The sequence below is a fragment of the Sapajus apella genome, unplaced genomic scaffold (genome assembly GCF_009761245.1).
Source record: "Sapajus apella isolate SASKATOON/1434 unplaced genomic scaffold, GSC_monkey_1.0 scaffold49, whole genome shotgun sequence".
Classification (NCBI taxonomy): domain Eukaryota; kingdom Metazoa; phylum Chordata; class Mammalia; order Primates; family Cebidae; genus Sapajus; species Sapajus apella.
The window spans coordinates 7,299,997-7,323,196 of NW_022436989.1; the positions used below are offsets into that span (position 1 = coordinate 7,299,997).

Genomic DNA, 23,200 nt, shown 5'->3' on the forward strand with positions numbered 1-23,200 from the left:
TGAAAGCAGTCGGGGAAAAACGACAGCTTAACTAGAAGAGAAAAATGATTCCTACAACAGCAGACTTCTCATCAGAAACCATGAACACCAGAAGAAAGTGGCACAACATTTTTCCTTTCCTGCTGAAAAGAAAGAATTGTCAGTGCATCATCCTCTGCCCAGCACACATCTTCTCGAGGCATAACGGGAAAATCAAAACATTCTCAGATGAGGGAAAACTAACAGAATTAGTCACCAGCTGACTCACTCTAACAGAATGACTGAAAGGAATTTTCTAAATAAAAGGGAAACAATAAGAAAAGCAACCTTGGAATATCAGAATAGAACAAAACATGGTAAGCAAACGTAAGAAATACAATAAACTTTTCTTCTCTTGATTTTCTGAATTTTTTTTTTTTTTTTCTGAGACAGTCTTGCTCTCTCGCCCAGGCTGGAGTGCAGTGGCACGATCTTGGCTCACCACAACCTCTGCCTCCTGGATTCAAGTGATTCTCCTGCCTCAGCCTCCCAAGTAGCTGGGATTACAGGCATGTGTCTCCTTCCCAGCTAATTTCTGTATTTTATTAGACATGGGATTTCCCCATGTTGGTTAGGCTGGTCTTGAATTCCTGATCTCAAATGATCTGCCCACCTCGGCCTCCCAAAGTGCTGGGATTACAGGTGTGAGCCACTGGACCCAACCTTCTGAATTATTTTTGATTGTTGAAGAAAAAAATGTAACAATGTCTGATGTGATTCTAAATGTACATAGAGGAATTAGCTAAAAAATATTAAAAATTGGGAAGAATAAAGGAACAGGAAGGGACCTAGGGTTCCATACTTCACTCAGATTGGTAAAGTGATTACACCAGAAGGCTGTAATAAGTTGTGTGAATATAATTTTATCAACAACAAAAAAGAGCTACAAAACAATGCATTCAAAAATATTTAGAGCTGGGTGCAGTGGCTCACACCTGTAATCTTAGCACTTTGGGAGCCTGAAGCAGGAAAGTTACTTGACCCCAGGAATTTGAGACCAGCCTGGGCAACATAACAAGACACTGTCTCTACAAATGATAATAATAATAAAAATACAGTGAGCCATGATGGCACTACTGTACTCCAACCTGGGCAATAGAGGGGGACACAGTCTTAAATAATAATATTAATGTTAACAAGCTTACTTTATATGTAGTTGCAAAAGACTGAGTGTTTTCCTCTGAAATTGAGAATAAGGTGAAGATTTATTTAACAAAATGTTGAAATTTCTAGTCAGGGCAATAAGGCAATAAAAAGAAATAAGAGATATACAGATCAGAAAGGAAGAAATTGAAAACTTCTCCTCTTTGCAGATGATATGATATTTACCTGTTAAATCCCAAAATATCTACGGAAAAAAACCTTCTAGTACTAAGAATCAAGTCCAGAAAGATTACAGGATATGCAACAAACATGCAAAAGTAAATTACATTTTTATATACTAACAGTGAATATGTGGATGCTGAAATCAAAAACACAATACCATTTTAAATTGTTCAAAAATTAAATAGATGCTAATCTAATGAAGTTCATCCAGGACTTGTATGCTGGCAACTGCAAAAAGAAATGAAAGAAGATGTGAGTAAATGGAGAGGCATACTTCAAATATATGAAGAATAACCTTGTATAAAAGGCAGTTTTCTCCAAATTGATACACAAGTTTAATGAAATTCCTTTCAAAATCCCTGCAACATTTTTTGGTATATATAGACAGGATAATTCTAAGATTTATAAAGAAAGCAAATGAAATAGAACAGATGAAACAATTTTGAAAGAAAAATAACGTAGAAGGAATTTATTATATGTTTATATTATATATCCACGACATTACATAACTCCAGTAAACAGAACTCTGTGGTGTTGGTAGAAGGATAGACACGTAGATCAATAAAACGGAATAAATAACCTAGAAATAGATCCACACAAATAGACACAAAGGATTTTTGACAGAGGTGGAAAAGCAGTTCAACTGAGGAAATATAACTTTGTCAAGAAATGGTGTTTACAGCTATTGGACATTCATAGGCAAAAGGAAAGTTCAGCATTCATAGGCAAAAACTGGAGTTTCACTTTGTCACCCAGGCTGGAGTGCAGTGGTGCGATCTCGACTCACAAACACTAATGCAAAACGGAACACTAAAACTAAAAAATATCAGGAAAAACCGTAGGAGAAATTCTTGGATATCTTAGTCTAGGCAAAGAGTTCTTAGATTTGACACCATAATCTATAAAAAGTTGATAAATTGGACCTCATCAAAATTAAAACTTTTTTTTTTTTCTGAAAAAGACCCTGTTAAGAGGGTGAAACAACAAGCTGCAGAGTAAAAGAAAATATCTGTAAACCACATATCCAAGAAAGGACTAGTATATAGAATACAAAAAGAACTCTGAAAAAGCAATCGCGCACACACACACACACACACAAATTAGAAAATGATCAAAAGACATGAAGTGATGTTTCACAGAAAAGAATGTACCTACACCAAAAAAGCGTGTGAAAACATGTTCAATACCATTAGCCACCAGGGAGACACAGATGAAATCAACACATACTCTCAGAATGGTTAAACTAAAAAACAGTAACACTATGTTAGCAAGGGTGGGAAGAAACTGAGTCACTTCTACATCTCTGGTAGGAAAGTAAAATGGCTCAGGCCCTCTGGAAAATAGGTTGGCCCTTCTTCCTCCTCCCTCCCTTCCTTCCTCTCTCTTTCTCTGTTTGTTTTTCTCCCTCTCTTTCTTCTTTCTATTCTTTTTCTCCTCCCTTTTTTCCTTCCTTCATTCCTTTCTTCCTTCGTCTGTCATTCTTTCTTTCTTTTTCTCTTTCTTTCTTTCTTCTTTTTAAATTTCATTTTATTTTTTGAGACAGACTCTCACGCTGTCACCCAGGCTGGAGTGCAGTGGTGCAATCTCGACTCACTGCAACCTCCACCTCCTGGGTTCAAGCAATTCTCATGCCTCAGCCTCCTGAGTAGCTGACTACAGGTGTGGGCCACCACACATAGCTAATTTTTTTTTTTTTTTTTAGTAGGGATGAGGTTTTACCATGTTGGCTAGGCTGGTCTCGAACTCCTGAGCTCAGGCAAATCTGCCTAACTTGGTCTTGCAAAGTGCTAGGATTACAGGTATGAGCCACTAAGCCCAGCCTGGCTGTCTATAAAATAAATATGCACCTACCGCAGGACCTAGCGATGGAACTCCTAGGCATTTATCGCAGATAAATATAAACTTATATTCACACAAAAACCTATTAACACAACTGACAAGCCAAATGGCCTTCAACGGGTGAATAATTAGACACACTATGGTGTATCAATACCACAGAATAACATTTGGTAATAAGTAGGAATGAACTATTGATATGTGTAGCAACCTAGATGAATCTCCAGAGAAGTATGTTGGGTTGGGGGGGAAAAGCCAATCCCAAAAGTTTGCAGACTGTATGACTTCATTTGCATAACTCTCTTGAAATGGGGATTAATGGTTGCCAGGGGTTAAAGACAAATGTGTGTGACTGTATAAATGAATATCATGACAGATACTGTTCAAAATTTATTTTTAATGGTATTGAAAACTTTATATTAAACATTTTCTGATTATTTTACAAGGTGTTCTTGTAAAATTAAAGATTCTTGCCAAGTGCCATGGCTTATGCCTGTAATCCAGCACTTTGGGAAGCTAAGAGGGGAGAACCTTGAGGTCAGGAGTTCGAGACCAGCCTGGCCAATATGGTGAAACCAAGTCTCTACTAAAAATACAAAAATTAGCTGGGTGTGGTGGCAAGTGCCTGTAATTCTAGCTACTCAGGAGGCTGAGGCAGGAGAATTTCTTGAACCCAGGAGGTAGAGGTTGCAGTGAGCTGAAATTGTGCCATTGCACTCCAGCCTGGGTGGCAGAGAGTGAGACTCTGTCTCAAAAAATTTTTTTTTTAATTTTATAACTTTGAAAGTATAAAGCTTATTTAGGTAGTAATGACACCTAAAGAATACCATTACTAATTTAAAATACAAAAAGATCTCAGTGAGTTAAAGAATCCTATATTTTATGTCAGGTCTTTGAAAGATACAATTAAAATCCTGACTAGTCCTTGAGTCTCTCTACCAGGTTCTGTACTCAGAACCTTTAAACCATGAATAAAAGAATAATACAGTACTAGTCCCCAAGTGGTTAACAGTCTGGTGGTGCATCAGTAGATAATATTGACTCTGTGTTAAGAGATGTGATAGAAGGATGGACATAATGCTATAATCCTAGGGGAGGGACCTTTAATTTAGTGTGGGACGCAGGGTGAGGAAGGCAGTAACTAAGATGACTTCCAGGAGAAAGTAACACTTGGGCTGTGTCTGAAATGGAGAAATTTATTCCAACCAGAAAAAAAGAATATGTGTAAAGGCAACAACATATGAAGCATCATGCTACAGCTGAAGAATGTCAAGTTGATGCCTTTACGTTAGACAGTTCAGAAGAAGAAATGGTTGGGAAGCTGAAAGAGCAAAGAAGTCAAGCTCTTGAAAGCTCTTTAGGTGCCCGTGAAAGGGCCATTGAAGACTTTTCATTCAGGAAGAGGTATATTTAAATATGCACTTGGGGTGACCTGTTCTTGTTTCGGTTCTGGACATTTCACTTATTGCATTTATGCAATAAATGAAACGTTTTGTTATTTCATTTCTGAGAAATGGTAGATATTTTAATGGAAACTTACGTGCGAAGATAGCATATCATGCAACAAAAACCCAGTAGGTGTTACGCTTCCTATGGCAGCCGCGTAGTCTCTACTAGAGGAGGTTTTTTACTTATTAATCAATAAACATCTTCTTTATCTCATATGCCCTTCTTGGAGGTGTTTAGTTAGAGATGGCCTGTGTGCAGCTGAAAAAAAAAAATGTACGTGTTGAGGGCAAGAATGATCAACTAGGCTTTTCTTTATGCCTGCCAGCTAGCATATGGAATTGATTAATTGATTGATAAATAATTTCTTCTAATGTGTTCCAATATAGTAGCTATGAATTAGACCCAAAATTCATACTTATATGTGAACATTTTACACATGTATTTATTACTTATTTTCTTTGAATCTAAAGAACCATAGAATTAAAACATAAAAATATAAAATGGTCTTTTAAAAGGGATCCAATATCCCCATCCTAAGATCACCCTAACACTGGGGACTTAGTCGTCCCTTGATTTTTTTTCAACTTTCTTTATCAAAATAAAGGCTGCACATCAAGGAACCCTATTTTCCCTCCCTCTCTTTACTCCACATTTCCCACACTACTGTCACCATCCCACACAAGAGGTGGAAGTGATGTTCCTCAGCAGGCTGTTTGGGAAGAGCGTCTCCAGTTGATGACCTGAGCTCCAGTAGAGGGCCGGAAACAATCCAGAGGGTCGCCTCCATTACCTTTTATCCCCATGGTCGTCTTAGCTGCTTCACTGTTTCTGCTGCCTGTGTTTAAAGCTTCTTAGGCTTTGAAGAGACAAAAATGCCTGTGTCTAAAGAGATATTTTTATGATTTCTGGAATTTACACAACAAAGATTAAAAATCTAGCTAAATTCCCATGATCTTGATGAAATGTCTGCTCAAGGAAACGCCAAAGAGCTCTACCCCCAGAACTCTAATTTGTTTCCATTGTACCTTGCCAGAAGGTAGGGAAATATAGTTTTACTTGTCCTATCCCCGGAACACACTAGTAGTAATTGCAATGAATATCGGGCTTCCATCCCGTTGATTTGCAGATTCAGGTTATATCAACAAAACCCAACATTTTCTGTGACTCTGCACTTAGAGCAAGGGGTGTAGAACTCTAAAGCGCACAACATGGAAAGAAAATGTAATCAGCTAGATAATTAGCTTTTTGCCATGACATCTGCAAATGCATTTAAATGACTGCTAAACAACATTTTTAAAGTCTTGCAGGCAAATGCTTTAAATGTATCTCAGATTTACTGAAAGGAAACATATCTGTTTTGATTATTTTGTTTCCACTGACCTTTGAGATTTCATGGGTGTTATTAGCTATGGAATATTAGAAGAGCTTTTTATCGTAAGTTTGATCCCATTTCAAACTGTGATTATGATAATGAGGCCAGGTACAGTGGCTCATGCCTGCAATCCCAGCACTTTGGGAGGTCAAGGCAGACAGATCACGAGGTCAGGAGATCAAGACCATCCTGGCTAACACAGTGAAACCCCATCTCTACTAAAAAATACAACAAAAATAGCTGGGCATGGTGACATGCACCTGTAGTCCCAGCTACTCAGGAGTTGAGGCAAGAGAATTGCTTGAACCCGGGAGGTGGAGGTTGCAGTGAGCCAAGATCGTGCCACTGCATTCCAGTCTGGGTCACAGAGTGAGACTCCATCTCAAAAAATAAAAAATATATAATAAACAAATAAAACAGATAATGAGAGATTCACTGGAGTGTCATAACATAATAGATGGAGTCACTGTTAGAGCTGACTTTTTCAGCATTTTGAGTCCTTTCTGTATACAGTATATGTCTATAAACAGTGAGTCATACCTTCAGTAAACATTTAACGATGATCTGTGTTGAGACACTTTGAAGAGAATAGTGGGAACGTGAGTATGATGTCATTTCTTCTCTCAAGGGACTGACAGATCAGTTAATGCTTCGCTTGACAATCTTCTTTCTTGTTCCTGAAACTGCAGATCCTCAGCCAAACTTCTACAGAAATGCAATAGCTGTTTATTACATGCTATTTGATGATGATTAACATTTATTGTGCCTACTTCAAGGAACCAAGAATAATGTTGGAAAAATGAATTTTAGTGTATAGAAAGTCTTCTATTTAATGAGAGGTTTTAAGAATAGTTAGCTGAGCATGGTTGCTCACACCATGTAATCCCAGTGCTTTGGGAGGCTGAAACAGGAGGATCACCTGAGGCCAGGATTTCAAGACGAGTCTGGGCAATATAGTGATACCCTATCGCTCTAAAAAATTTAAAAAATAAAAAATGCCAGGCATGGTGGCTTGCACCTGTAATCTCAGCTTCTTGGAGGTTGGGGCAGGTGGCATTACTTGAGCCTAGGAAGTTGAACCTGGGTGAGGTGAAGTGAGACCTTGTCAAAAAGAAGGAGAAGGGGAAGAGTTATAACATCAAAAACATGGAGGACGATTTATGATGTTCACTGAATTAGCAATATTTGTATTGTCAGCACTGTGTTGGCAAAGGTATTTGGCCAGTGCAAAGAGCCTATCCATTTCGCTGAAAGAGAAACACTGCAAAGATCAGCGTCTTTGCCTCAGGATTCATTTGTGTAACTTCTATGGTGATTAAAAGCTAAAGTTTTCACTAATATCTTTAGCTGAATTTTGCTTGCTTACAAAGTCCTCATAGCTTATATTTACAAATATTTTGCTTTTTTTTTTTCATGGAAGCTTAATATTTTTGCAAACCTCTAATTCAGATTCAGTTTGTGAATAGCTGTGGGCAACACCTGTAGCTGAAGATGGGGGCTAATCTGTGGGGCCGGGGGCGTGGACTGTGATGGAAGTAAGACAGGCTTAGAACAGGGCCTGGTTCAGTCCTTTCCACTCCGCAGGGTCAACGTAAGGAAGTTCGTTTGCCATTCAGGTCCATGGCATGGGCGAGAACATATTGTTGAAGTTTAAGGTCAATGTAACATCATGTTTAATAATACTGATGTTGAAATTACATGCCAGTAGAATATCCTTTGCATGAGGGATACCATTCTTTTTAAACTCTCTCAAGATAGAATAAGGGGAGGGCAGTCTTGCTATTTATTCATCCATTCTTTTGACATTTGCTGATCATCTTTTACATGCAGGCACTAGTCTGGGTGTTTGGGAATCCAAAGATGAATAATGCATACTCCTGGCTTTCAAGGAACTTATAGTGCCAAGGGGAAGACAGAGAAAAATAAAGACAGGATGGTAAGACCATGCATAAGTAAAAAGAATGATAAAGATATTAATAGAACATAAATAAGAAACACTTTACCTAGTAAGATAGGGTGGAGTAGGCAGAACAGGCTTTCTGGAGTAAGTAATGTTTGAATTGAATTTTGTAGACTCAGTTGAGATTCACCACAGGAAAAAGAGATGAAGATGGAATAGCATTAGCAAAATCATGGAAGGAAGAAACAGTATCACAGGTAGAAAACTATGAGCAGTGTGATGAAGAAGAATTCTGCTTGTTTGTTTTTGCTTGTTTTCATTTTAAGTAATATGCTGCTAGGACCAGATGATACTAAAACCTCTACGGCTTCTGCTAAGTAGAGGAGCACAAAGCTCTGTAACTCTAAAAGTGATATATGCCTCTAAGAATCCAAAATCAGAGTATGGTCATTGACCAGGGTTAAATGTTTCGTAGGCTGTAGTCAAAGTGGAATTTCAAAAAACTTCACAAGTTACCTTGAGTACTCCAAAATCAAGACAAATAGAACACTATCATAGATAGATCTGGCACTTCTAATAGTCAGTCTCGAGCAAAAACATATACAATGGAACGATGTCACTCAGCAGAAATGCTTTCAAAGTCCAAAAGATCAGGAGGAGATGAAAATGAAGAGGATACTCGCCCACAAACAACAATGGCAACATCTTTAACTTCTTTAAAGAGAAGATATCCAACAGTTCTGGATCTTTTGAAAAACCTGGTAACAATCAAGCACTCTCCAATCATCTTTGCCCAGGAAAAACTCCTCTTCCATTTGCAGACCTGACACCTCAGACTGAAACAGTACAACAGTGGTTTGGGAATCTGCAAATAAATGCTCACTTAAGAAAAACTACTGAATATGACAGCATCAGCTCAAACCAGGATTTCTAGGACCATCCAGATTTGCAGAAGGACACATCAAAAAATGCCTGGACTGATATAAAAGTCAAAAAGAGCTCCCATGCTTCTGATGATGCACATTCTGTAAATCAGCCAAATACCGTGAAATACATGATGGCACTTCACAGTAAACCTGGGATAATCCAACAAGAATGTGTTTTTGCCTTAGATCCTCTTTCTGAACAGAGCAAGACTAGGGATATGGAGCTATCATTGGGTTATCAGAATCGTACATTAAGAAGCATTACATCTCCATTGATTGCTCACAGATTAAAACCAATCAGACAGAAAACCAAAAAGGCTGTGGTGAGCATACTTGATTCAGAGGAGGTGTGTGTGGAGCTTCTAAAGGAGTATGCATCTCAAGAATATGTGAAAGAAGTTCTTCAGATATCTAGTGATGGAAATACGATCACTATTTATTATCCAAATGTTGGAAGAGATTTTCCTCTTGCTGATAGACCTCCCTCACCTACTGACAACATCAGTAGGTACAGCTTTGACAATTTACCAGAAAAATACTGGCGAAAATATCACTATGCTTCCAGGTTTGTACAGCTTGTAAGATCTAAATCTCCCAAAATCACTTATTTTGCAAGATACGCTAAATGCATTTTGATGGAGAATTCTCCTGGTGCTGATTTCGAGGTTTGGTTTTATGATGGGGCAAAAATACACAAAACAAAAGATTTCATTCAGGTGATTGAAAAGACAGGGAAGTCTTATACTTTAAAAAGTGAAAGTGAAGTTAATAGCTTGAAAGAAGAGATGAAAATGTATATGGACCATGCTAACGAGGGTCATCGTATTTGTTTAGCACTGGAATCCATAATTTCAGAAGAGGAAAGGAAAACGAGGAGTGCTCCCTTTTTCCCAATAATCATAGGAAGAAAACCTAGTAGTACTAGTTCACCTAAGGCCTTATCACCTCCTCCTTCTGTGGATTCAAATTACCCATCGAGAGATGGAACACCTTTCAATAGAATGGCCATGAATAGTGCCGCTTCTCCATCGCAGGCACCAATGCTTAATCCCTCTATGATTACAAATGAAGGACTTGCTCTTACAGCTACAGCTTCTGGAACAGACATCTCTTCTAACAGTCTAAAAGATTGTCTACCTAAATCAGCACAACTTTTGAAATCTGTTTTTGCGAAAAATGTTGGTTGGACTACACAGTTAACTAGCGGAGCTGTGTGGGTTCAGTTTAATGATGGGTCCCAGTTGGTTGTGCAGGCAGGAGTGTCTTCTATCAGTTATACCTCACCAAATGGTCAAACAACCAGGTATGGAGAAAATGAAAAATTACCAGAATACATCAAACAGAAATTACAGTGTTTGTCTTCCATCCTTTCGATGTTTTCTAATTCAACTCCTAATTTTCATTGATCAAAACTCCTTTCAGACATATAAGTTTAATAAATAACTTTTTTGTTGGCTTTCAAGTAAAATGATTTTTTTTTAATTTAACTTCTTCAGAAAGCCTTTCTATGAAAGAATTTTAACCTATACTGTAAAGGATGTATTCTGAGAGAACAAAGCAGAATGAAACTTGAGTCACTTACTAAATAGAGTGGATATAAAATAGTATACCTGACTTTGCTCTTAGATCATAACCCCCAAACTTATTATGTTCATGTATTTGTATCCAACAATCTTTTAAAAGCAAAAATATAAATGATATGTGGTATATTTCTGCTTTTATTGTTTTCCCTATGTCTCAGACATGTTGAGAATCATGGACAGAACCTGCTGAAATTTGGGAATTTTTGAACATGTAAATCGTGTATTTATGTTATAAGTAACATATGTAAACATGTATATTTGTTTTATATTTATTTTTGTAGCACCCGTGTCTGATGAAACATATTTGCAAATGCATTTTATAAAAAAATAAATACAGTGATAAGTTAAAAAAAAATTCAAAAAAAAAAAGAACACTATCATATTCTACATATACTTTATGAGTAAAAAAAAAATTAGTGGACCCAGCCATTTATTTATTTATTTAATATAAAGCTGGGAAATTGCTGTAAAGGTGGCATTCCTACTATACTTCTGGCTGTAATACCCCACGTTAAATTTCAGCCATGCTTCTCAAGATGACTCTGTAAGAGCACGTTTCACTAAATCAACAAGATACTGGATTTTTTCCCTCTTTCTCTCTCTACCTATCTCTTCAAGGAGTTGAGGTCTTACTCTTATAGATGCAGCATAGGTTAACATGGTGAGTTTGGGTATGAATTTAACAATTTTAAAATCCATAATGTTTCAGACTAAAACCATAAATATGTTGGGGTGATCACACAATAAAACTACTACAGCATCTGCTAGGTGACACTAACAGTTGCTCAAGTCCAATTAAATTGACTCCTTCAGAGCTGAACGGAGAATACACTTGTGACAGAAATACTCAAGTAGGCTACGAAAGAAAGTTTTCTTTTCTCTGAATTAAACATGCTTTTAAATTAGGTTTCTTTGTATTCCTTTCTGCTCAGAAAAAAGAAAACAGGAAAGAAAGCAAAACAGAACAGAATATTTTTTAAAAAACAGTTTCTAAGAGCATTTTTAAAGTCATTTTGCACAATAAAAAAACATATATAGTCCTGGAATGAGTGTTTGGCTGTCTTCAAAAGAATGGAAGATTTCCAGTGGCTGCTCACATATGTTCCTCAAATAGATGCTCAGCTCTGAAAAATGAGCAGTGTGCCTGGGGATTGTGCGGAAGATTTGTGTATCTAGGATTCAACATTGGTCAAGGATCACCACATACATATGTGAAAAGCTGAGTTCTCCTTTTCTTTTTCAAAGGGAAGATAATGCTTCAAGATAACTTAGCCTATAAAGATGAACACAATACCGGGACACTGTCAACTGACTTCTGGAGAATGACCTCCTTTCCTTTAGACCTTCAGAGCTGTTTTAGTATAACTTCCCTTAGGATCTGGATGAATCTGCCTTCCCAAATGCGTTTAATCAATGGCAGCTGTAAAAGGAACAGCTATAAAAGAACACAAGTTCAAGCCAATGCTTGGAGTTATTTTTTAAATGCATGCATATTGAAAGTGACATTGAGTATGAATGTTCTCATAACTTTTGGGACTTTATTTTCAAGTTTAGTAATCAGATTTATTCTTAAATTGATTTTGAACTGATTTAATTCAAGCAGCTAGAATTATTTTGCCAATATTAATGTGATTAATTTGCAAAATCTCTGAGGTGGGTAGACGGCAACTCTAATCACGTTCCAGGAGAGGTTGAAATAGAATCTTGGTTCACATTGAAGTTTCATTCAATTCAGGCAGCTATGAAACAGTTTACTATGTATGCAAATAATTCACATATATATTTTTCCAATTTTACGTAGAAAAGAATTAAGCAGAAAACCAATTTTAAATACAAGTGAATGTCTCCAGCAAGGCAGTCGCTAAATCGCCTATTTCTGTTCTTATTTTCACCGTTCTATTCATCCATTCTTCTAGGCTAGAAACTTTGACTTATTTTTTAATCTCTCCACTTGTAACCCTTAAACCTACTTAGTCGTAAAGTCTAACAAGTCTGTAATTTTAAAGAAGTTCATTTGTACACTGAACTAAGACATTTTCCATTCAGTCTTGGATTGCAACTAGTAGACATGTTGACTGCTTTGCCTTCTTTTTGACTACTGAAGCATTTCACATATATTACCAGTCATGTTCCTTAAACTTACTTTGGTAATGTCATTCTTCCGCTCAAAAATATTGCATGTCTCTTTCCCCGCTTTCCTTATGGAAAAAAAAGTTAATTCTTTAGAATTCAAGACCTGCTGAATACACTGTGCACTCTTTTATTACTTTCAAGTTTGTATTATTCCCAGCACTTACATATAGACAGTGTGTAGTAAATGATTTCTATTATTGTTTTTCCACCTTTTTTAAATTTTTACATAGACCCCTTCAGCCACTAAATTACTCCCTTATTCACAGACAAAAGTATACTCTTCAGAATCTAGCTCAAACGTTATGTTTTCTGCAGACTCTCTCATCTCTTCTGTTTGAAATAAAACATAGTCACTCATATTTTGTATTGGTCACACATTGTTAAGCACTTACTATGCTCCAAATAATCAAAGGTGAATATGACACCCTGCTTCAAGGTACTTACTTTGGGGCATTCATCAGATAAACAGCTGGGGCATGGTGCGATTAACACTATGGTAAAAGACTATGTGGATTCCAGCAAGGCCTCATGGATAGTGTTGGACACTCAGTGGACAAGGGGAAGGGGCAAGGAAAGTTCTGTCATGTCAGTGAATCTTGAGTGTCTTAAAAATAGTGAGAAGACAGGCCAGGCGCAGTGGCCCACGCCTGTAATCCCAACACTTTGGGAGGCTGAGGTGGGTGGATCTCAAGGTCAGGCATTTGGGACCAGCCTGGCCAACATGGTGAACCCCCGTCTCTACTAAAAATACAAAAAAATGAGCCGGGCACGGTGGCAGGTGCCTGTAATCCCAGCTATTCTGGAGGCTGAGGCAGGAGAATCACTTGAACTCTGGAGGCAGAGGTTGCAGTGAGCTGAGATTGTGCCACTGCACTCCAGCCTGGGCAACAGTGTGAGACTCTGTCTAAAAAAAAAAAAAAAAAATTGGGGGAAGACATTTCAGTCAGGGAGAATACTGTTATGGAGACGTAGAGGCTTGAAATACATTGGAGGGCTCAAAAACCAAAAACAAATTTGGTTTGGCTTGAAAGGCAATACAAGAATGAGGTGGGTACAACCAGAAATGAGACAGGAACCATCCTATAAAGTACCGATTGTGCTGTACTAAGATTTGTACCTGAAATATAGTAGATGCTTAATAAATATTTAGTAAACAAATCACTTTCTACTAGTACAGTAAATTTTATTTATATTTAAATATTTTATATTTATTAATTTACTAGTTTACATATTGGTTTATTGAAAGACAGCTAAGTATTCACATTCTGTGTTTTCAGCACTCCATCTAGGGTAGATCTTTAACTTGTCATTGTAACAATTAGAAAAGTTCCTTCTAATATGAACACCAAAGGTGGAGAATTGTTAAAGTTAATATGTATAAACAAAATGTTCACATCTATTTGTGGTTTTTTTTTTTCTCTTTCTAGGTTCAGACATTGTTCAATGGTTGATAAAGAACTTAACTATAGAAGATCCAGGTAAATCAATCATTTTTCCATTGCAAGAACTTTTTTCTTTGTGGTTTTAAGAAATATGTTTCCTCAGGGATGTTTTAATATGCCATGCAAGCAAACCTCCTAAAAAATTATAATTCAGTTTGAACTGTGCTTTTAAAATTTATATGAATTTTATTGTAGTCAAAACATATTTAACAAAAAGTTAGCATATTTGTACAACTTTTCATATCCTTAATTCCACATTATATATTATTTAATTCAGGCCATTGGTGATCATTTAGACTGGATCAGCTGTATACATGTCCATAAAATAATTGTACATATAATTTATGGCAAGTGTTTATGAATTAATGAATTTTCCCTTTATCAGACACATACATCTCATTAACATAACTTTGCCTTAACTACATCTTAAATGCAGTTTGAAATCTGTACTTTATTTGTAATCCTGATTTTTTATCATGCCTACATGATGTGTATGTGAGAGAGAGAGCCAGAGAGAGAGAGAAATGCTCTGTTTAGGTCATAAAGTTGTTCACCGTGTTGGACATTATGTCTATTCTGCAGCAGAAAATTAATTTCCAAAGTAAGGGAACAATTTCTATGAGTTCACACTCTGCATTGCCTAGTACAAGTTCCTACATATGCAAAGCATTTAATGACTTTTTAAAAATATCATGTAAAAACGTTCACACATGGCCAACAATTCACATCACTGAAAGAAAATAAGATGCTGGGAGGCTGGGGCAAGAGAATGGCTTGAACCTGGGAGGCAGAGGTTGCAGTGAGCCGAGATCGCGCCACTGCACTCCAGCCTGGGCGACAGAGAGACTCTGTCTCAAAGAAGATGCGTATTGTTCAAGGAAGATTCTGAGAAAACAAAAAACAATAGCTGTGAAAAACTGGGATTACAGTGACTGCAGAAAAAGTCAGTGATATGCTAACGTATGTAACACACCCTTCCATCAATAGAGAGGAATTTTGCATGGCTTTGGCTCCTGCCTCTGGTGATTATCACCTTAAAATGGTTTAGAATTAGCAGTACATGAAGATGCAAGGTTTTACTTTTTTCTAGTTTTAAGCTAACTTTATAAAGCTATGCCATCAAAAGATGCAGCTCAGATTCTTTCCACAAAGGCCTGTATACACTCCCAGCTCATATGCTACATGACCTTTTAAAATACTCAGTGTAGCAGGTTAAATGGTACTAAAACAATTAAGTAAAGATAAAGCAACTATTGCCAGCATCATATTATCACCAGGAGAGAAGGGAAGATAATTAATAGGAAAGGAAGCTACAGTCTTACCAAGTTTACATTTTAGCCTCACCTCTGTGGCTTGCCTGTTTTTTTAAAACTATAGAACCAGACAAATAATCACAGTCCTAAAAAGTAGATTGACACAGTCGTGGCTAATGAGGAAACTACTGATTGGCAAAGACTATTAAGGATCGGAGGGTGAAGTAGATTTAAAAGAATATTTTTTTCTGAAAGGTCAAGACCAAAGGTGTACTTCACTAAAAATCTGAGAAACCAGAAAAATATTCACAGATATCATAAGCTAGTAAGAAACAATCATTGTTTATGATTTACCTGTGTGATCTCATTTTAGCTATAATGTATATGGAAAACTGATTTTATTTGCTTACTGAATCCTTTCAGGAAGTTTTTAAATTCATTAGAAGGTGTTTTAAAGAGATAAAGTCAAATGTGTTCAGGAAGGAACATACATGTATCTTTAGTCATTTTTATGACAGGCTGAAAAATTAGTTTCTGATTTGTTGGTTGGTTGGTTTGAATGAAATAATTCACCTTAGACAAAATACAAGGCTCTGTACTGGTTTCAAGAAGAGTTAAAAAGCATTAATGATTGTTCTGAATATATAGCAGATTGTACACATGGAAATTGAATCAATCTGGTGGCTATTCTGATCCCAATTTGATGTGGTTAACAATGTAGCTGATATTATGAAAATTACTTTACTGGCTGCATATATGAAATTAATTATACCTTTTGAAACTGCTCACGAAGGGAAACCAAGTAGTTACAATGCTAAGTCTAGTTTTAACTCTATCAACAACTCCCTGAAGATGCTTAAAAATAAGAAAGAAACCCATGCCTAGTTTCTGTCCTGTGTGCTATCTGGTAGCCAAGTGGTCGTTTGAGGATCTCTAGGGATCGTTTGATGTTCTAGAAGTCAGTAATTTGCTGAAAGAGGGTTTCGTGGCAAGATGGAAGAAGAGACTAATTCTGGGTATGGGAGCAGGTTCTGATGGCCCATTTAGAGACAGGCGGTGAAGACTCAATGATCTTTAGGACCATACTTAAGACCAATGAGTCTATATTATTTGCAAACTTAGTGTTCAATATTTTATCAATGAGCACTTAATAACTTTCATTTCTGTTACAGCATTTCAGGGCACCTTTGGCTGAATATTTTACCAGAGAATTTGGTACCATTAGACATTCAGCCATATTCTCTTACTGTTTTAGAATACAGATAGATTTGAACTTTTAGTTAAAATTTAGGATTTTTTTTTAGTTTACATATATGCATAATACACACATATGAAATTAAAATGTTTTTTCTTCTACTTTGTGAGTATACTTTTATAAAAGATATCTTTCTAGGAAAATTCCATTTCTCCTTTCATACTTTAATTCATCTAACAAATACTTATTGAATTCTTACCATGGGCCAGGCACTGGGAATACAGGAGGAATATTCCCTCTTTGAACAAATTGACTGTCTTTGGCTTCTAGAATATCACACTCCTACTTTTCCTTTTTTTCACTGGCCATTTGGTTTGGTCTCAGTCTTCTGTGGTGGCTTTTCACTCTCCAATTAATCTGTAAACTGTTAGAAGGTTCAGGTTTCTATTCTAGGTTCCTTTCCTCCCTGCATTTACACACTATTGCTAAGTGACAGATGTTGAGAATGCTCCAATTCATAACTTTTGTGCTGACCTCTCCACAGTGCTCCACACTCACTTATCCAATGCCTAGGGGCCTCTTCCCTGAAACGTCAAACTCAACACAACCAAAATGGAATCCCGATTTTTCCACTTCTCAGACCTACTCCTTATTGTAATCCCAACCTCAGTTACAGAGTTGAGTCTTCTAATCAAGAATATACTCTATCTTTTCAAGTCTTCAATTTTGATATGTGCTCTTTCAGGAGTGTTTTAAGGTACAGACTTTGCACATTTCTTACTCTGCTTAATTCTGGTTATTGTGTTATATGTTATTCTTATATATGAGTCTTTTCTTCCTGAATACACTAACTTGTTATTGTTTACATATATTAAGATGGTGGGTTTATATATGCTAATTTAAAATGTAATTTCTTTGCTACTTATCTTTTTTAAAAGAAATCTTAACTAACTTAATGGGAAAACTACAGTACTCTTCCCAGCAGTTTGTTAGGGTTGTATGTAGTTGTCCAAACCTTTAATTATTTGGCAGTATGTTTTGTTGCCTATGCATATGTTGATATCTTACCTAGATATAAAGTAGATGAGATAGAATTTCTTCTTTAAAATCCTGTAGTTATTGACTTATTACATTCATGCCTTCAAAATTCTGGTAAAATATGATATTTATATTATTCTTATGTCACTGCATACACACACATGTGTTTATTTACATGTATACAAATAAGTATATACGCATGCACATATAGTAGTCTCCCCTTATTCCAGGAAAATGTACTCCAAGGCTCCCAGGGAATACCTGAAACGATAGGTAGTACCAAACCCTATATAGGCTATTTTTCACTATACATACATACCTTTAATAAAGTTCAATTTATAAATTAGGCACAGTAAGAGATTAACAATATTAATAAAACAGTTATAACAATATACTAGAATAAAAGTCATGTGAATGTGGCCTCTTGCTCTCTCTCAAAATACTGAAATCTTTTCAGACCAAGGTGGACAGAAGGTGAACCTGAAAAAAGTGAAACCACAGAGAAGGGAGGACTACTGTACATACACATGCTGTTTATTTAAACTGGTTTTTTATCCCGCGTAGACACCTGTAATGTCGTCTCTTTCCTTGAATCTGAAAATATAAATGGGCCATTGCCATTGCATTGCTTATTTAGTGATGCTTTTACAAATTTGGTAAATTGTTTGTCTGTTGATTCCAGTTTTTCCTAGGTGATAACTTCTTCCTGCTTTGTTGTTGAAGCTCATTTTCTTCATTTATAAAATGCTTATTATAATGATAATGTCTACTATTTAGTGCTTTACTGAGGATTTAACTTGTGTCACATACAGTATACAGCAGCTATTACTGCATCTCTTATCTAATAGTTCAGAAAATATTGATTGGCACTTGTAGATATTTTTGGGGTTTTATAGTAATTGTGACTAATTATTTGCCTGCTTGTTTGTTCTCATTTTGTTTTGACACAATATTGACTGATATGCTTCACTCTATTCTACATCCCAATTATTATTTTCTCTAATTTAAAATTTATTTTTTAGCTTTCCCTCTCTTCCCCATTCCAGATTGTTTTTAAGTTTCTACATCATAGCATGAATTCTCATTTTCCTCACTGCCAGTTGAGCCCCTTCCTGATGCTAATAGAGAATATATCTATTATTGCATGTTTAACCTTTTGTCATTTTCTTATTTTTTCTAGTTCTCTATTTCTACCTTCCTTTAGAAAGTTCTCTTCTAATCATAGAATCTAAGCATAAAATTCTCTTGAAAGTTATGTTTCACCTATTATTTTATTAGATCATGCCATTTAAGTTGAATATTTTAGGTACATATAGGTACTGTTGTAAGCTTACTTCATGTCATTGCACGTCTTAGAAATATTTATGAACTTGTTTTGTGAATTTTTATTATTTACTTTGTCTCTGAGATGAAGGACTCTGTGTAGGACTGATCTTTAGTTATTGACAGGGTGGATGGTTTCTCCTTAGATTACTTCATGTATGTATGTGTCAGTGGGATCGTCTCCACTTTGCAGCTGGATTTGGAGTACTAGTTAATAGCAATTCACATTAGTAAGTTAGCTTTTTGCCAGACTAAGTATGGTGGGGAGTGAGGTGGACCCGTGAGTAACCCTTGCCTCAGGATGTCATCATGGTATCGAATTGTCCCTGAGTGTGATGGGCTCATTTCACTGGAACACATTTCTGTCCTGTATTCAACCTTGTCCATTGCCAAGCTGCCTCCAAGACATAGCCATGCCTGATTTCTTCTGTGGTGTTTGCCCTTCCCTGTGGGGAGAGAACCACATCGGCAGTGGTTTGATTAGTGCGGCTCCTCTGCAGCTGCCTTTGGGTGCTATTGATCTATTGCAGTGAACGGGATTCAAAGTGTTGTGCTGCCTTCTCACATATATTCTGCTGTTTTCACCCCGGCATTGAGGGTTTTATGAGTAATCTCCTAGAGTCTTCTCTACTTAGTACTGTGGTGCTGTCTCAGGAGAATGTTGCAATCTGGTCTCATAAATGGCATATAGGTTAGCATTTCAGAGCATGTGCTGCCCTAATTTATAGTGCCAATGCAGATTTTTATTTGTGTTATTTATTTGTTTGTGGCATTGATAGTTAAACTTCATGTTGCCACCATGCCAGAAGTTGATATTTTGATTTGTACCTTTCAATCACGTCACTAAGAATCTAAAAGGTGTGCATTTACGTGTGTGTGTGTTTTTGTGTTATATATATATATATATATATATATATATGTATATATTCACACATGCAAATGCAAAACAGTAAATTGCATTAGTCTTACAATTGGACTGTGGCTGACAGATTAAATAAAATGGCTACTTTGATTTTATAGAGGAAAATTAATGTGCAACCATCATTGGATAATGGCAGGAGGTTGAAAGGAAGAATTTAGTCCTTGGTGAACACACATCCACATTGTTGAAATCTGTGCTTGTCAGGGTTCTCAAAAGAAACAGGACAAAGCAGTGTGTATATGTGTGTGTGTGTCTGTGTGTAGACAGATGGATAGATACACTAGAGAGAGAGAGAGAGATTTTAATGAATTGGCTCATACAATTTTGAGAACTGGTACATCTGAAATTCATAGAGCAGGGTGGCAGGCTAGAGACCTAGGCATGAATTCATGTTTAAGGAGGTCTGGGGGCAGAATTCCCTCTTCCTTGGAGAAAATCATTTTCTTTTCTCTTAAGGCCTTCAGCTGATGGGCCGAGGCCCACCCACATTATGGAGAGTAATCTGCTTTACTCACAGTCTACTAATTTAAATGTTAATCTCATCCAAAAATACCTTCACAACAACATCTAGACTGGTGTTTGGCCAAATATCAGGGTACAGTGGCCTAGCCAGGTTGACATATAAAGTTAATCATCACAGCACCCACTAGGAAGCATACCATCCACCACCAGTGTCTTCTGCTGACAGTCTGCCCCGTGGCTTCCATGTTGTTCCGTGTTTCCATTGGCAGAGCCCCTTCCTATCTAGTGACACTTTGTGTGTTAGCTAAGCTTACTCTGTAGACACAGCAACTAATCTGACCTCAAAGTAGGAAACTGTGCTGCACTTCCTAAAGCCCTGTGCTATTTTTTTTTTTTTTTTGAGACAAGAGTCTTGCTCTGTTGCCACGTGCCAGGCTGGAGTGCCATGGCACGATCTCGGCTCACTGCAACCTCTGCCTCCTGTGTTCAAGCAGTTCTCCTACCTCAGCCTCCCGAGTAGCTGGGACCACAGGTGCACGCCAACACGCCCAGCTAAATTTTGTATTTTTTAGTAGAGACAGGGTTTCACCATGGTCTCGATCTCTTGACCTCATGATCCGCCCGCCTCAGCCTCCCAAAGTGCTGGCGTGAGCCACTGTGCCCGGCCAGCCCTGTGCTATTTTGCTATTTTACTCTCAGTGGCATGAAAGTAATGCCACTGCTTCCTTAGATTTTTTGGCATGTCTGGCACTTGGTAAGCTGTCAGCTAAATATTTTTCATTCTCTCACTCTTCAGCCTCTAGCACTGGTTTCTTGCAATAGTATTCCAGGGTAACAAGTACAACATGAGTTTCTGTGTGTGTCACATTCGCTATTGTCTCATCCACTAAGACAAATCCCACGGACAAGTCCAAAGCCACTGTAGGGAAGGACTCTACGTTGCATGGACACAGGGCTGTGTGAACAAATGGGGGCCATCACCGCAACACTCTTCCACATTTGTATTTTCTCTGCCTTTTAAACCTGCCCTTCTGTGATACGTCCTACTGTCCTTTGGTTTGGGTTTGCAAAATGTATCTTCCTGAACAGATTTGTTGTTTTCTTAGTAAACATGCTTTACGTCTAATATCGTGTCATATTAGTTATGGATTAATATTTTGAGCAAATTTGTCAAAATACAAAGCTTTAAGAAAGTGTGGATCCTTCACAAAATTATTGACAAATAGCAGTAATTCCTTGACATCACCTTGCTCATTTGTGCCCCTGGCTGCCTCTCACTGTAAGAGTCATTCATACCACACTCATGGAGTGATGCTAACCAAGGAGAAGGGTACTTTAAGACCCTCAGCCTAATGAGCGGCAACAGTTTGAAATGAGTCCTGCTATCACTCCTAGATATCAAGAAACATTCTGCATTTCTATATTCTTTGAGTGGCAGCCATTTGTTCCATTCCTTTTTCCTTCTCTCTGTCATCCCATGCTTCTTGAGTTTTCAGCACTCCTTGAGAGGAATCCTGGCATTGAAGAGGGTCATGAGCTTTGCAGACATGCTTGAGTTTCAATCCTGATTCAAGCACTAACTGGTTACAGGTTTTGGGCAAATTAATTTTTTGATTTAAAAAATTAAATAATACTTTTATTAAATGTATTTTTATTGATTAAAAAGTCAATACCATGTAACACAAACAGAAACTCATGTTGTGCTTGTAACCCTGAGGATACCATTGTAAGACACCAGTGCTAGCAGGCTGTTTTTTTTTCTCTCTTCCTCTGAAAAGTGCTTTCAATACTATGTTGTGTGATGCTTAAATGAATCAACATGCAAGTAGACCAGAATCTTAATTTTATTTTTATATAGGCCACATTTTGAAAACTTTGAATATGTGCAAGCACATTTAACTGAATTGAATTTTTTTAATGCATACAATTTTTATACCAGTCTTCAAATACGGCCTATTCCATGAAGCTTTTCTTCCGTAATTCAGCTTGCAGTGACATTTCTTTGCCGTGAGCTGGAAGAATATTTGCATTTGATACTATTTCACCTGTTACTTAATTTAATTATCTTTTAGTTTTTATTTTACATATGTTGGACTTATCATTTCAGTTGAATCTAAGGAACATAATGGCAGAGGATACATACGTATCCTCTCCAGCCATCAAGTGAAGTGCCAGGGTTGATCAGTTCTTAATAATCACTGGACTTTCTTTACTAATGGGAGTTCACTGAAGTGGCATCAGACTTATGGTAACTGATGATTCAGTTTGTGCTTTCTTAAATGGATGTGAGAAAGTGAAGAAAAAGAAATTTTAATGAATTGTTTTTTGTGTAAACTAAACCCAGCGTAAACAAATGGTTTAAAATGCAGATAGAAGAATAAGATTAAGGATAAATATAATTTATCTAGGATACAAACTTAATGAAAAATAGCTGCAAAATTTGTTTTCTCTAGAAGCAATATTTGTTGTAAAAATACCAGTGGAAATCAAGATTCAGACAAATAAGGCAGATGTTTTGCTTACACACCATCAAACAACTGGATCAAGTAACTTAATTATCACTGAATTAATTAAATCAGTCCCTTGTGCGCACCATTGTATAGAGTCTGTCATCTGCCTCCCAAGCCTGCCACAAGTCTTCTGAACAAAGTGCTCTCAATGCTGTTAATTAATTTAATAAACACCCTTACAAATGGACTTTGTATTCCACGAATTTAGTTAAACTGCCAGTGAAATTACAGCCCTAGGAACAGGACGGTGCATCAGAACTAAGATGGTGAAGATTGTCTCTGTTATCTTTGATAATGTTTTGGACTTACGAAGTGTTTTATGCTTTTCCAAATCATTTTAATCAGATTTCTTTTCTTTTTTTGAGAAGGAGTCTCGCTTTTTCACCCAGGCTGGAGTGCAGTGGCGCCATCTTGGCTCGCTGCAACCTCTACCTCCCGGGTTCAAGTGATTCTCCTGACTCAGCCTCCCGAGTAGCTGAGATTATAGGTACGCACCGCCATGCTTGGCTAAT

The 23,200-nt window shown here is 37.0% G+C and overlaps 1 protein-coding gene and 1 pseudogene across 11 annotated transcripts in view; both read left to right on the forward strand.

Moving 5' to 3' along the window:
- Window positions 1–23,200, forward strand: part of RGS7 (regulator of G protein signaling 7) — a 533,759-nt gene that overhangs the window by 334,170 nt on the left and 176,389 nt on the right. For 8 of the 10 annotated variants that reach the window (XM_032242236.1, XM_032242238.1, XM_032242241.1 and 5 more), the window contains one exon: window positions 13,971–14,021. The exons of the other annotated variants lie outside the window; for them this stretch is intronic. In XM_032242236.1, coding sequence (XP_032098127.1) covers window positions 13,971–14,021 — 51 coding nt within the window. The remainder of the gene's footprint in view (window positions 1–13,970; window positions 14,022–23,200) is intronic. 10 annotated transcript variants of the gene reach the window in all.
- Window positions 8,465–10,754, forward strand: LOC116526006 (annotated as a pseudogene). Its single transcript, XR_004257916.1, has one exon. The product of XR_004257916.1 is annotated as a serine/threonine-protein kinase PLK4 pseudogene (transcript).